At 34.2% G+C, this 16748-nt stretch overlaps 1 protein-coding gene across 1 annotated transcript in view; it reads left to right on the top strand.

Annotated features, from left to right (window-relative positions):
* The window catches only part of ARHGAP18 (Rho GTPase activating protein 18), a 166869-nt gene that overhangs the window by 103235 nt on the left and 46886 nt on the right, over positions 1 to 16748 (top strand). Inside the window, exons 4-6 of the mRNA XM_074309867.1 lie at positions 5165 to 5228; positions 11401 to 11573; positions 16489 to 16654. Of these exons, the coding sequence (XP_074165968.1) occupies positions 5165 to 5228; positions 11401 to 11573; positions 16489 to 16654 (403 nt within the window). The remainder of the gene's footprint in view (positions 1 to 5164; positions 5229 to 11400; positions 11574 to 16488; positions 16655 to 16748) is intronic.

Here is a 16748-nt window from a genome sequence, read left to right on the forward strand (position 1 = left end):
GATAGTTGGATGGAGGTAGAGTGGGAAATTAAAGCATCTATTCCCCCAAGTATTTCAAGCTCTCCTCTTTCACACTTTAAGAATTAGTCCTTCTGTATCCTTGAAGTTGAATTGCTTCCAGCAATGCCCATTTCCATGTATATTTGGTCCAACCACCATCTTTGTTTTCTCTACTAGTATTTCTTCTTCCTCCTACAGCACATCTGTAACTCTGATGTCGTGATTCCAGATGTGGAAGTTCTTTTTTTATTGGAGGGGAAAAAAGTTTGTTATAAAAATCTTTACTTATCTTTTTTTTTTTTTTTTTTTTTTTTTTTTGGTATGTTGTCCTTCATCCAGTTTCATTTTTAATGCCCTTAGCATGACTTAGTTGGGTCTCTTGCCAAACTTGCTGTAAACTTGTTTTTCCCTGTGGTGCTTCTCACTGTTTTATGAGCCAATATTGCTCATAATCTTACACCGCCCTCCTCCATGAGATTTTGCAAACAAGTTTATGTTCTAAACTGGTGTTGCCCTTAGCTGCCAAATCTTTTCCTCTTGGCAATGAGGAAAGGGTCTCCTTAAGGAGAAGGGTGAGAAAATAGACCGAGTAAAATCTATGCAATCACATGCCTACTAGTCTCAGTAAGCATGACACCTCTCAAAGTTCATAGCAACAATATTTAAAAAATAAAATTCTAGTAAATTCTTGAACCAGATGGTCTGGAATCTGTTGATGGAGACACCAGACTAGAAAAAAAAATGCAAATTAAATAGTGTTAATTTGTTCAAAGTCCACACTGAATAATAAAAGATATTTAATAAAATTATTAGTTGAGAACTCAGTGCTTCTTATGAACCTGTATTGCATTTGTGATAATCTGTTTTGTACATTTAGCAACTGCGGCAGACTTCAGCCAGCTGTGTTTATATGTATATGAACTATAGGAGTTGAGGGTGTATGGATGCCTCATTTTTAAATACTTTCACGTGAAGTTTTGCTGACACAAGGAAATTCACTCCAGAAATGAATGCCATCTGCCCTGTCATCCTCGATTGCTAAAGAAAACAATTCAAGTCCAGTGCATGAAAATGTGTCTTTAGATGTTGAAGTAGAAATATTGGCCATATTTTCTCAGCTACAGGATATTCTTCCACTGGATTATCTGGGAAGGTTGAGGTCACAATATTATTATCTTTTTTTTTTTTTTTTTTTTTTTTTGAGCAAGAGTAATACAACTCAACACCATTCATGTAGATTTTATTGCCTTTATCTGAAATTCCATGTCCAGTTGTAGGTATTTCTAATTGATTTTGATCAGTAAGGTAATGGCAGATACAATATGGAAACACATCTGTTTTAGTGCTTCTTTTATCTTTTCTCTGAGTGGTTGGAAAAACACACCTGGTGCCTCCAGTTTAGTGATGTCACTGATGTGATTGTAACTACCAGGCTGCCTGATGAAATGGTTCAGGCTCCAAGTTGTCTGTTTTAAGTATACTGTCTCTCTATCTTTAGATTATCTTGTCCTACTTCACATTTTATGGTCTGGCTCTAAAGGAATTCTAGTAGTCTTTCTCTTGTCTTAGTTTACATTTTATGGCCAGCTGTGATAGTATGCCTGACGTGAGATACACAATCTCAGCACTCCCCAACTCTACCTTTAAACTATAAAATTAGCATATCAGTGGCATCTAGAAGCTAATGAGTAATAGTAATGACATCATCCCAACTCTACCTTTAAGATCAGTGACATAAAGCACCTGGTTTTCTCTATATAAACTCCCTTTTGGAACTAAGCCCACCATTAATGGTATTTTAATAAAATCTTTGTCTCTGGATTTGGAGATAGTCTGAACCTACAAAATCTTTTGAGACATTTCATCAACTTTTTTTTTTTTTTTTTGAGTTTAGCTTCTGCACCCAGACATTAGGGAGTATAAATCTCAGCAGGTTTCAGGTGGTAGAATATAAATTGGAATTGTAACTGGAGTATTAACCTTCTGTGTTCAGGGAATACACATTGACTAATATGTAGGATTGGAATGATTTGGTTAATCTTAATTCATTGTTGTTGTTTTGCAGTCATTTTCAGTCATGACTCATTCTTTAGTGCCAGCATTTTGGGGCTTTTTTTGGTTAAGATACTGGAGTGGTTTCCCATTTCCTTTTTTATATAATTTTACAGATGGGGAAACTGAGACCAACAGGGTAAAGGATTTGCTAGGGTCACACAACTAAAAAGTGTCTGAGGTTACATTTGAACTCAGGTTTTCCTGATTCCAAATCCTGTGATTTACCTATCTTTCCTATTAATTTGTTACTATATTAATACTATGCAAATTCCATATATATATATATATATATATATATATATATATATGATGAAGAAAATTCAAATTGGTCACTCCTACCTGATGGAAGGCTTTTGGCTGCACTTGTAATCTTCTTCCTATAAACCCTGGGAGACTCTCAGAGAATTGGAATTTATATAAAATTTATTGTAAACACTAATATTCTTTAGTGAATCCAAATTTCAGTGATTCAGAGATGACCCTGATTTCAGGAAAAGTAAAATTATAGATGAGCCAAGGATTCATTGAAAGATGTATGATGTAACTAAATTGGCTAAAGCAGAGAGATCAAATATAGAAAAGCAAGCCTCCTGGATGCAGCCAAACCAGATTAAAATATAATTGGCAATTATTTAACAAAGTAAATAAAAACACAAGAGAACACTGATGATGTTGATATATGGTTTTCTGAGTCTATAAGTGAACATAGGGATCCTTCTGTAGAGTTTATTGGTGACCCCCATCTTTCAGTTTGTTTGAAACCACTGAGAGTTGGGGGACAGCTAGGTGACTTAAGGAATAGACCACTCAACCTATAAGTCAAGACAACCTGTGTAGAGGGCTGCAGAGAGTGGGGGAACTCTGGGCAAGGTATAAGATCCTTCAGCCCTGAGGGAACCTGCTGACAAAGTCTGGTTTGGCTCCCCACCCTTCCTGAAAAGTCAAGGAAGGTGTGGCCACTTGTGTTCTACTTGAAGCAAGAGGTACTTAAGAATAAGAGGAATTTATATATGTATAGCAGGGTACTTATAGTTAGCACTTGCTCAGTATGATGTGATGATATTCTGGTTCTCTAGTTGGCACATACTTAATGTGCAGTAGTGATGTAATCCTTTAAATTTTAAATACTAAGGTATTTATGGGCTGAGAGGACTTGTAAACACTCCATCTTTGACCATGTTAGTGGCTCTCCTGCCTTCTTCACTCCTCCACTAAGACCAAGGCTGGTCCCGAGATCCTCCAGAGAGCTAGTCTAGAGGTTTATTTTGTCACCCCACTTTGGGGGCTCTAGAAAGCACATATGGCGCCTGAATGTGAGACACAAGAAACATAAGAAATAAGCAGCAGCACTCAAGAGCTGTTTGTGAGTAGATCCTCCCAGAGTTCCTTCGGTAACATGTGAGGAAGGAAAGGAAGAAGAGACCCAGTAAGACTTTTTTTAGTCAGAGTTATTAAATGGGCCAACACATCAAAGCCAGGAGACTGATGAGAGACTTATGAAAAATGCCTATTCTGACTACAATCCTCTTCTTGGTTTGAAAGTTTGCCTCTATGATATCTCACAAGATTCAACACCTGCTATAGTGCTGTTTGCACTCTCTAGCATGCGGACTCAGATACCTTAGCATGTGGAGTCAGATAAGAACTAAGGCACAAACTTACTGACCATGTTGTGGGAGAAAAATAATTACTGTCTCATAAAACAAAAAAAAGGGGAATTAAGGACCATGCCTAAGTGAAAGGGCAGGTCAGTTCTGAGAGCCTTCACAGCTGTGGATCATAACACTTGAAGGAGTTGCAAAGCAGCCTTTGCTGATGCAGGTGTTCCTTGTGGTTTGAGAATGAAATAAATTGGAGGGAAGAGGAAAGAGGAGAGAGGTCATAGACTGTAACTGCCTCTCAATCTCCTTGTATCATCATCATCCTCTCACATGAAGAGATCCATTCTACAGGTCTGAGTTAGACCTCCAGCAACCTCAGATACTGACACTAACTATAACTTTGAGCAAGTTAAATGTCCATTAACTCACAGTAGCACTCCTTTCCCCAAGCTCCGTACAAAGAAAAATTGCTGGGTAAAACATGTCACCAGCAGTAATTTTCAAATAAGTACACACACACTCATGTAACATGAGATTTTAGACTAAAATTCCTTCCAATTCTATGATTCTATGATTGAAAAAAAGAGGTTGATGGTCTTTTTTTTCCCTGAGGCAATTGGGGTTAAGTGACTTGCCCAGGGTCACACAGCTAGGAAGTATTAAGTGTCTGAGGCCAGATTTGAACTCGAGTCCTCCTGACTTCAGGGCTGGTGCTCTATCCACTGCACCACCTAGCTTCCCCTTGCTGGTCCTTTATGTAGCAAAAGAGCAAACAGGTAAACAGTTGCCATTAGAATCCATAATGGTTTAAAAGACAGAATGTATAGCCTCCAATGAATTGGGGACCTTTAGGGAGGACTTTGACAAGGTCTAAGTAAGTAGTGGATAGGAGTATACATGCTGATGACATGATGCCGCTAAAGAAATAGAGAGGTGGGGAGAAGGGACAGTGAGATGGCATATTGGGTAGAGCACCAGACTTAATCTTCCTGAGTTCAAATCTGACCCGAGACATTTACTAGCTGTGTTGACTTGGACACTTAAGGCACTTAACTCAGTTCCTTCATCTGTTGTATGAGCTGGAAAAGGAAATGATTAACTACTCTAGTATTTTTGGCAAGAAAACTCCAAATGGGATCACCAAGGGCCAGACACAACTGAAAAATAACTGAAGAACTCTGTGTGTGTGTGTGTGCATGCATGCACATGTGTACATACATTGACTCATATATATGCTTTTCTCTAACTTGGTTGTGAATTTCTTGATGATGGTGGTGGTGGCTGTGGCAATTCTCCCCAAAAGCCAATAAGTTCAGTGTTTTCCACATTTTCCAACACACAGGGATTATTTGTTAGCTGATTAGTAAGCTTAGTATTTGTTTAACTTGATACAATTCCAGTAAACATTCCATTGTCTAAGATTAATAGAATTACTGTATTTATAATGATATGTATATATTTTCTGTTTGTAATTCAGTCTGACAAAATGACTTATTTTCTGTCTTTAGGTTCCAGATGGTAGTGAGTTGGACTCTGTCAGGACAGATGAAAACAAATATAAAGGAAAACATGGTAGGTAGTGCCATTTCTCTTTTATTTTTCCCATTATTGGTTGAATAAAAATTCATGACCTGTTAGAAAATTCACTTTCTGCTGAGAATATTATATAGAAAACACTAAAGTATTGTTCCATAAAGGATAATCTCAAAGGGACTTTATATTTGAGGCATTCAAATATACAGCTAGGTAGGCCTGGAGTCAGGAAAACCTGACTCCAGGAAAACCTGAATTCAAATCCATTCTGAACACTTGTGAGCCTGGGCAAGTCATTTATTATTTGTTTGCCTTGTAAAATGGAGATAATAATAGCTCCTACATCCCTGGATTCTTGTGAGTATCAAATGAGATAATTGTAAAGTACTTAGTACAGAGCCTAGGACACAATGAATGCTATATGAAATTAGTTATCATTATCACTTTCTTTTATTATTATTATTATTCAATAAATAGTATTAGATTGATTTTTGAAAGGCTGAAAATTTCTTATGTAAAAATAATGGTGCATATTCCTACTGAATTTTATTTCTTGTTTCTTTATTATTTTTTTCTTTGTCCCTATGTGAGATACATTTTCACATGTGTAATTTTTAAAAGAATTTAAAATTCAACTACATAAAATTGACAATAAGAGATACTCTTTACTATTAATTATTGTTAAATAGAAATGCAGCAATTTTACTATTTCCAAGTTGTAATATATTGAGTTTCTCGTATTATACTGAAAAGGTTGGATTTAGGATTTTAATTAGCAGTCGTTTATTACACAGCATAGTTCAGTTGTCCTGATGACTGTCGGGGGTCTTGTCAGACATGCATTCTTGCACTCAATATCTGGGTTTCTTTATTCATGGAATCAGGCTATGATATATACGTACTGAAAGGATGCAGAGAAAAAGTTTCAGGAGTTGAGGGTCCTCTAACACAGTTTGATGCCTCAAAGCTAATCTTTGGTGATTTTTTAAAAAGGTATTATAGAGCATTGTAAAACTGTGGCCTCATAATTTGGTGGCAGCGGTAGTATGTCCATGACACTTCTATATATGAATAGAATGTATTGGAATCTGATAAATTCATTCCAAGCATCAGAAAATTATTAGAATAACCGGAAAAGGAAAGTAAGGAGTTCTCTGGAGTGCAGAAACACATTAGGTAGTGGAAACATGCATGGAAAAGGCAACTAAGGAGTGCATTATTTAGAGTGCTGAAATTGATGTTAGGAAGAACAGGAGTTCAAATCCTGCATCAGATCCTACAAGTCACTTTATCTCTCAGCCTCAGTTCCTACTATTTATTTATACTAATAATATTATTACTACTATTTCCTACTACTATTCCTACTATGCTTACATTGTTATAGCACCCACTTCACAAAGTTATTATAAGTCTCAAATAGCATATAGAATGCAGACCAGTTAGATTGTGGCTGAAAATTGAGAATCCAGTAAAAGAGATAGAGGAAATAGCAATAGAAAGTCAGTTGAGGCTACCAACAAATCTTAAGTGTAAGGTCTTCCTGTAAGGAATTTTCTAATCTTTCTCTAAAAATGTTCAATTAAAATCTTAGAATTGTTCAAAGGAGTTATTATACTCCTTAGTTCAAAGGAGCTTTTAGAGTTCATTTTTTCAATTCTACTGTCAATTATTAGGAAAAGGTGGCAAATCAATTATTGGACCTTTCATTCTCAGTGTCCTATTTACTTCAGTTGGGAAATCATTGAATTACCAAGGAGAGCAAATGAGATAATATTTGCAGTTTCTTTTATGCAAAGTAATTGGGGTTAAGTGACTTGGTCACAATCATATAACTAGAAAGTATAAGTGTCTGAGGCCTGGTTTGACCTCAGGTCCTCTGGACTCCAGAACCAGTACGCCTATCCACTGAGCCATTTAGTTACCCCAAATGAGATATTTGAAAAGCCCTTTTTAAACCTTAAAAGCACTATATAAAAACCAGTTATTACTATCATATGTTCATGTATGTGTGTATATACACACATGTACATGCACATGTATGTATACACACAAATACATGTGTGTAGTTGTTTTATTTTCATTCTGTGGGTACAAAATTTCATGTTGTTATAAAATGACCAATTGTCTCCAAAGGTAACTTTTCCTTCCCCTGTTCTTCTCCTTACCTTTCCCCCCCCAAGTCTTTTTTTTTTTTTTTTTTTTTTAATCAGAAAATCTTTCATTGATAGGGAAATATAAGTATGGACTGTCAGAATGCTGGTTTAAAGCTAGAGATGGACAGTTTATGGTAGCATGAATGTATTCAGTTATTCCTTTCACATCATGACTTTCATGCATGCATATATCATGCATTGACATGAGTAATTGAATGGGAATTTTGGGGGAGTTTTGCAGAAGCCACAGATGACACAAAGTCTATGATCAAATAATTAACCCTATTTTTACAATAAGGTACTTTAAATACCTAATAAAACAAAAAGAAAAAAAATCAACTTCTTCTTTGACACAAAGAGAGAGCCAAAAAATTTTAAACAGCTTTTCTAGACCTCAGGGGTACTGGTCCCTGCAATGTTGAAGGGATAACTGTACTTTGGGTTTTTATGGTTTTTGTGGCTGTCAATCACCCAATCATAGAAGAGAACTTGACCATGGATTTCTCCCCCCTTTCTTGGATTCCAGGCTATAGTCTATAAGAGTGGGAAGTTCTAAAAGGCCAATTCATCATGTTAGCTCTTGCCAGAAGCTGTGCTTGTATCAAACAGGCTGGAGTAGTGTGACCTACTTGTTCCCTGATTTACATCTGTTTTGGCCTGCATACTGTGAAGTGGGCCCAGATCCTCAAATTAACATAACAAGAGAATCAATTAAACTCAAGTAAAGCCATGCTAGTCTCCCAGTGTTTACAACTGCACCTGTGTTCAGTGCTCTTCTTGCTCTTTTTCAGCCAGTAAAGAAACCAGTGTTAGGCAAACAGTGGAAAAATCTGAAGAGAATGATGGGAAAACACTGCCTGGGATTCAATCAAAAGTATGACTGTCCCAACAGCTCCCTGAGAGTGGGAGGTGCTATGATTCATAGAGAATGGAGTTTCTGACACACAATTTTTATACATGTTAATTTAAATCATTTTTTGTTCTCTAATTTAGATAACTATAAGACTGTTCTAGTGTTAAATGCAGAGCTTTTTATATTTGAAAATGGGTCTTAATTATATGTAGAATATTTGCCCATTATTGGACACGCAAACTTTCTCCATGTTAATGGCATAATATTCTTAGTGAATAAATATAATACAAATTATAATGAAAAATCCATCATTCTTAAAAAAATGTTTTATTATCTTCTAGCTTGTCCTTTGAGAAAGAGGAAACAATTTTACTAAACGTTCCTTTTAGATTTTTGTAACATGAGTATGAATGGTAAGAGAAAAATGATCTTTAAGAAGGTATCTATGGCATCTGACTCAATCCTAAAAAATGGGAAACCAAGGGAAAGGAAATAAAGCAATTCACACCTTGGGAATTTAATACAAGAGCCAAATGGCTTCTCTTAGTACCTTGTGTTAGTTCCCATCTGACAATAAACAATAATTCAATTATTATTCTGTGATGAATATGATTTATCACTAGTTTGGCTGCTTGGTGGTAAATTATATATTCAAATGTTGGATTTTAATTTGAAAGAAATTAATCTTTGTATAACAACCGGATGATTAGTTATATAGCATCTATGTTAACATATACTTCTGCTCACTGTTCTTTTTTTCTCAGTGTGGGGGAGGAAGTTTTCGTTTCATATGTGTGTTTTCTGTCTTTATTCCTGTCCCATTTCTTCTACTACAAAGTATTCTTTGCAAGCAAGAACTAATTGCTTTAAAAAAAAAAAAAACCCAATTACTATCTTCATTGTGATTTTTTTTTCGTGGGGGAATAGTCAGGGAGGACAATATTTTCTTCAAAAAATTCTTAGCTGCATATAAGATAGTACAAAATAGTTGCTAATTTAAAAAGTGGCCAATCAGCTTTCTTCTTTACAGCTGTTTCCTAGGTAACGAGCACACATTCACAGAAAAGTACAAACCAGAATAAACCAGGGGCAAAATGTAATGGAAAAAAATAAAATCGTTGCCTTGACCCTTTGGTTGCCACTTCAAAACAAAACAAAAAATTAACAGTTAATAGGATGCCAATATTGAAAAATTTATTCATAGGTTAAGTTTGGTTTTTAGGAGAAATAGCAGCATTATGTAAAAATCATAAATGATGTTTGCTTTTCTCATTCAGATTTAGATATGTTATTATCACTTTTATTATTAATAATAGCAATAGTGATAAAGCTTTAAATTCATGCTTCTTTGAGAGTAAAGGGCATAAGATGAACTTCATTAGCTGAAATTCAATGTAAGTGGGTTTTGGGGAGAAAATAAATAGGTAATGCAGTAGATAGAAGTCAGGAAGGTGTTTTTATGGGTTCAAATCCCTTTTTAGACACTTACTAGTTATGTGGCCCTGGGCAAATAATTTATCTCTATTTGTCTCATAAAATACTCTGGAAAAGGAAATGGCAAAGCATTCACTGTTTTTGCCAAGAAATGGGTCACAAATAGTTGGACAAAGCTTAAAAAAAAAAACCTATACAACAACAAAAAGCTACATTTATATTCTTTCTTTTTTTTTTATAATGTACATACTCATAAACATAAATGATTGATATCTTGATTTCTTCCCAAACACCTTTATTTTAATTTCCATCCAAATTTCTGTATTTGTTTAATTTTCTCCAGGGATCTTTCAAAAATTCATTAAACTCCTTTATGACTGAGTGCCAGTGTGAATGCTTTTATTAGGCTTCTCAGAGCTTTTAAACTGTGAACAGAGTGAATATAATGAAAAAAATCAGAACAAACCACAATGCAACAGTTCTCACCCAGGCTGTTTCAGTATGTGCAATATTCAAAACCGAAAAGTTTCCTGGAGAGTTTTCCTTAGAAGGCTCATCATCAGAAATTAAAGCAGCTTGTTTCAGCAGAGAAGTTTAGAATATTAATGTAGATTGTCATGAATAGAGAGGGGAGAACAACTAATCCTTGGAAATGATGATGAAGTTCAGAACATTTCTGATTAATATGGCCCAAGGATCCTCTGGGTGCCTTTGTACTCTTCTACCAGTTTGTTTTGGTACCAGCTGGCTCCAGCCCTGACTCACAGCTATTAGCTTTTTGGCACTTCTGGCTTTGAAATTCTCAGAATACTAAGTAGGTGAAATTCCAGTAAAGGGCAGGTTGGGTGGGGAAGGAGTTTTTTTTTTTTTTCCAGGAAATTTTTTTAGCACCAAACAGGTAGAGAAATATGGTATTGGTGCTATTAAAGAATCCTAGTCAATCTTGTGCCTCCTTTGCTAACCAAATGCACATTTAATATACAACTCCACTTTATTAACTTGTTCATTAGTTTGGTAAAGTTGATGGCCACTTTTAGTGGTTTTTTTTTTTTTTGTTGTTTTTTGTTTTTTTTAATATAATCTAATCCAAGGCATGTAAGTATGGGTATATATAGAGAAGGGCCAATAAATCAGTATGTGTATACTTCCTTGGAATGTCCCTTTGTTATGTACCATTTTCCAATTTATTTTCTGGATTTTCCATTTATCACCTTATTTTTTATGTTTAAATAGCACCACTAAAGTTCTTCAATCCTTCAAGGGGTAACTAAGATTACCTTTAGTTTTCAAATTCTATCTCTTTGGAGTAGAACCCTCCTTATCAGTTTTTATGAAGTTAGAAAGACTGATGGCTAGCATGTTTTTTTCCCTGAAAGCCAGTCTGGCCATTTCTGAAAAAAATATCTTGACATATCCACCATGTAATAGTTTTCATTATGGTTGCTAAGTGGCATAGTGGACTTGGGGACAAATCCTATCTCACATTTATTACCTGTGTGACTCTGGACTAATCACTTGATCTTTCTCAGCCTCAGGTTCCTTATCTATAAAATGGGGATTAAAAAATAAGGATCAAATGAGATAACATGTATAAAAGCTCTTTGCATATTTTGAAGAACTGTATAAATGCTAGTTATGATTGTTTTTTTTTCAGACATAGTAACTGTTAATGATCGTCTAATACATCAGAGATTCATGATTTGCTTTGCAGAAGAAATAACTACAGAAAAATAACATTTATAATATTCTTGTTTTGGGGTCTCATGTCCAGATCTGGCCTCTAACCTTGAGATCAGTGAGAAGAACAGCCCACATCTGCCTGAAGATGTACCTGTTTCTGAAACGGACATCAACTTAGAGATTTCCTTTGCAGAGCAAGCAGCCAATATGAAAGAGACCTCAAAAGAGCTTCTAGAGAACAAAGAAGAGTATAATTCATTACCTGTATGTATATATCTTAAGAGTTCTATACTAAGTAGGCATTCTTTGGCATGCATTCTCTCAACATATGAGGAATGAATAAATGAATATTGACTTTTACTTTCTGAATTAGTGTTAGTCTCTTGAATTTCATTTCAGCTCTATAGTTCTATACATCATATAATATTTAAATAGATATTTGATTTTATGGATGCAAATAAATATTTCATATTAAATGAGACAATAAAATGACAAAAAAAATTTCACCTTTACTTTTTTTAAAAATCATTCAAAAACCCAGTGCTAGTATTTTTCAACATTAATTCTTTAAAATGTATTAATCCAGAGTCAAATTTATTTTAAAAATTGTAATCTGATACTAGAGGAGAGAGGTATTGTCGGCAAGAATCTCAGACTTTTACTTGCCTTGATTAACCAGCATGGATTAGTAATATGCTTTGATACAGGTAAGAATGGGAGTCTTGCATCTATTAATTAATTGATTAAGGACCAATTATGTTTAATTATTTTAATCTGACCAAAGGATATTATGTAAATGACCTTCAGTTTTGATGTAAAAACAAATCTTCTCATTCTAGTTACTTTACCTGTCAAATTAATACATTTTTTTTTCACTTCATTTCCAAGAAAGCAGGGAAGATGATGGATAGAAGAACCACTTCATTCGTCCAGATTTCTAGACTTCCTCCAACTCTCTGAAATATATAGTATTGAATTAAGAGATTAAATTTAGACCCTCATTTGAAATTTCATTGTTTCCCATTTAAGTCTGTTGTTGAATAAGAACCTTGGCTGTTCAGTTTCTTAATCCCCAGCATATTAGACATAGCAAATAAGAAAGTTCCTATAGTAGGAAATATTAGAAATTATTATGAAATAGATCAAAGAACACTGATTTTGGGACCAAAGCACCTGGATCTGTTTCTTTACCAGGTATATCTTTCTTTAAGCAACTAAGTTTGCTTCTTAGGCCTTAGTTTCTCTATCTATGAAAAAGAGAGTGAAAATAATTGTACTAGCTATCAAACAGGGTTATTATGAAGAGTACTTTGCCAACTTTAAAGCATTAGAAACATAAACTGCTGTTATTATAATAAAGACAGCTAAAGTTATAGCCTGCCAAAGTAGTTGGAGACAAAAATTAATGCAAGGAGAAAACTTGTTTTATTACAAAGTCAAATAATATATATTAATAATCTTGACTTGCTCTCTAATTTTTTATCTTCCATCATTCAGGATAATCAGGGGGTTGCTGAATTTTAGTGCTTGCAATGATCTTACAGAGGTTATAGTGAAGCTTTTTAATTTTATAGATTTACAATTATGTACTGTATGTAAAAGGCAAATCAATAAATATTTATTTCCTATTCTGTGCCCAGTAATAAGTAGGCTTCAAAAAACATGCCTATGTATATCTCTGGCAATATGATTTTAAGAAAAACACCGAATTTTTGAGAAGGCTTTAATTCTATTTTTAAGTAAGCAAAAAGACAGAGTAGCTTGTGCTGAATCACACTCCTTGCTCTCAACAAACTAGACAATCTACTCCATTAACTAAACAAAAATGTGAGGAAATTTCATAAATATTTAAAGGTTCTACCATGAATTAAACATTGGGATAAAGAGCTCATTCTTTTTATTAGGTGCTGTGTTTAAAAAAAAAAAAATTGCTAGGTAAGCCAAATGCTTGAAGTAATAACATTTTAGGTTTCTTTGAATATTTATCTGGGATAATGCTTCAATTATTGCATTGCATTTTCTCCTTTTGGAATATTATAACAATTTCAGTTTAATATTGGATCATTTTTCTATGTGGTTATTGGTCTTTAACAGTTCAGAACACTGAGTTTAGAGTCAGACGCAGGATGCTATTATTAGCAATTATAAGATGACCTCACCAGAGTGAATTCTACCAGTCACTTCTCTACCAACAACCTGGAAGTTATAAAGTTAACAAGCCAATAACTATTTCATCCCTGAATTGATAACATAGCTCTCTCACCATAGGGAGTAGAGCTTAAACTAAGCTATCTGAATAGTAGTTATCCATTCTGAATTGCTGATTTACTGAGGAATCTCATGTTTCTTTCCTTGTTTCTTTCCTTGTGCCCACTTAATTTTTAAATAATAATCCAAGAAATGCCATGTCAAAATGGATAGTTGGAATAATCATAATAATAACTAATATTTACATAGCTCATATTATATGTCAGGAACTATGCTAAAATTTTATAATTATTATCTCATTTGATTCACAATTCTGGGAAGTTAGTACTATTATTATCCCCAGTTTACAGATGAAGAAACTGAGGCAAAGTGATGTGCCCAGGGAAACATAGCTAGGAGTTTTCTGAGGATGGATTTTGTTTTTCCTGCTCCTAGGCCCAGCAGTCTAATCCACTGTACCACCTGGTTCCTTGACAGGGTTTCAAGTCTAGCCCCTGCCACATATTGTCAGGGTGATTGTTAGCAAAGCCCTTAACATTTTGGGATAATCAGCAATTTTCTAAGAATGTTGTAGAGGAAGTTTCCCAATAATGAACTTCTTTTTATGAAATCACAATTCTAGACTAACTCTACCCCTACCCCAACGTTCCATGAAAAAAAAAGTCAAATATTAATAACAACATATTTAAATAGTGACAGTTCAGCAACTTTTAGTGGAAATTCTTAGGGAGAATTAGATAATCAAGTGTTATTAGGACAAAACTCTATGGGTGTGGATGACTACTATGGCAAGGAAACTGATATTAGCCCTGAGATTACTTTACTCAATGGTCTTGATTGTCTAGGATAAAGATTGTCATTAAAAAAAAATAGTTCATAAACAATAGTGCTAGTGTCATATATATGTGTATATGTATATAATAGCTTTAGTCTTTTTTTTTTTTTTATCTTTTGAACTAATTTGGGACAGAGTTCCCAACTATTCTATTGTTAGAACAGGAAAAAAAAAAAGATGAAAAAATAAAATTTTTGTCTCGGAAGGAATTTTTAGTTTAAATGACAGGAAGCTCACTAGGATATATAGAAATGAGTGTGTATGTTTGTATGTGTATGAGTGTGTGTGTGTATTCAATTTTTATTTGGGAGCATATTAAGATTAAGGAAAACTATGTGGAAAGCTGAGAGGCTGATAAAGTCACAGATCATTTTGATAGTTAGCTTCTCCATGAACTAGTAGAGATGCCTTTTGGTAGCAGGAGGGGTGGATTTATCACGAATCAGTATATGGGATTTAAAAAAAAAAAAAAAAATATATATATATATATATATATATATCATTTAAAACACAAGAATATCAAATAAAATGGGCATTTGCACATATGAAATAGAACATAAAATAAGTATTAAATATAAAATTTTGATTCTGTTTTGTAGAATTTTTTCCCCTTGTAATTATATAATACATTAGTCATATAAACTTTCAAAACCCCTCCTTGTTGGTGTTCCCTTATCTTCTGTACTTAATTTTTTCTTTTATTTAATGTTTCAATGATGCTATTTTCAACAATTCTGTTATTAAAATAGTGCAGAAAGTAAGAGAAAAAGAATAAATAGAGGAAACTGTATTGGGAGCATGTCAGCAAATTTGTTCCATTCCACCATATTGCATATTTGCTTTCTTTCTTTGTTTTTTCCTTATTGTTTGTTTTCCTCCATGTTCCAGTTTAATCTCTTCTATAATATTTTTTTTTCCTACTAAACCAAGTGATTGAGGGATGTGTGATCTGGAAATCAGGGAGGGCTAGTTGGGGGTTTTAGGAGAAGAGAAGAAAAGAAATTGAGAACCAAGAAGGAGAAAATGAAATTCTTTTTTCAAGTCCTTATCTTTGTCCTTTTGTCTAACTTTGTCTAGGGACTCAGCATTTGACTCCTTCATGGTTAAATGAGTGGAAAGTGTATTCCCTAACCTGCACCAAGATCACTGGATATGGAGATGGGCTATTCTGGGAAGATTTACTGGATATATTCTAGACCCTCAAATGTACTTTAGAGGTTTCTTTTATATACTAGTATATGCATATGCTATAATAGAGGATAAAGAGTAAAGAGTAGCAGGCCAATCTACCTGATACTCATAACTTTAATTCTCAGGTTTAACTATTTGATTTCTGTGCTTGGATAATTCTTATTAAAAAAAACCTTTTTAATTTTTCAAAATACATGCAAAGATAGTTTTCAACACTCACCCTCGCAGAATCTTGTGTTGCAAATTTTTCTCCCTCCCTCTCTCACTTGCCCTCCTCTAGACAGCAAGTAATCCAATATAGCATGTGCAATGCTTCTAAACATTCTACATGAAAAAAAAATCAAATAAAAAGGGGAAAATTATGAGAAGGAAAAAATACAAGCAAATAAACAATACCAAGAAATTTTTTAAAAGGTGAAAATACTTTTATCCACATTCAATCCCCATAGTTCTCTCCCTAGATATGGGTGGCTCTTTCCATCACAAATATATCAGAATTTTGACTAGTTCTCTAATTAAAATTATTTGTGTTCTTCAATCTTCTTTTACATTTCCCCATTTGTTTTACTGTTTTATTTTTAATGAAGATACCACCTTCCCTTTCCTGGATTCCAAACCTGCATAGAATGTATGTGTGTGTGTGTGTGTGTGTGTGTGTGTGTGTGTGTGTGTGTGTGTGTGAAATTCAGACAAATAGAGAAACAGATAAAGATATATGGAGTGAAGGGGTGGAGAGGTCAGTGATGGTATGGGTTACTTTTTTAATCCAGGTCAACATTGATCCAGGTTCTATGGTCACTTTTCATTGGTCACTTGCATCTTCCTTTAGAAAATTCTTGTTCCCAACTTTAATCAGAATTTTTCTGTAAACTATTTACTCTTTTATTTTATAAATATTTTTATTCATCTTATAAATATTTACTTCATTTGTGGTATTTCTTTTAGAATTTCAGACTGCCAAAGGACAAAACGGGTAACACAAGGATTGGTGATCTGGCACCCCAGGACATGAAGAAAGTTTGCTGCTTAGCTCTCATCGAGTTGACTGCACTGTATGATACACTTGGAATTGAGCTCAAACACCAAAAAGCTGTGAAAGTGAAAACAAAAGGTAAAGGCATTTAGTAAAAATCATTAAATTCTCTCATGAAGAGGCCGCAAAAATGATTTTGGCTTTTTGCCAATATGCCTATGGAACAAACCTA

The sequence above is a fragment of the Sminthopsis crassicaudata genome, chromosome 4 (genome assembly GCF_048593235.1).
Source record: "Sminthopsis crassicaudata isolate SCR6 chromosome 4, ASM4859323v1, whole genome shotgun sequence".
Taxonomy (NCBI): Eukaryota; Metazoa; Chordata; class Mammalia; order Dasyuromorphia; family Dasyuridae; genus Sminthopsis; species Sminthopsis crassicaudata.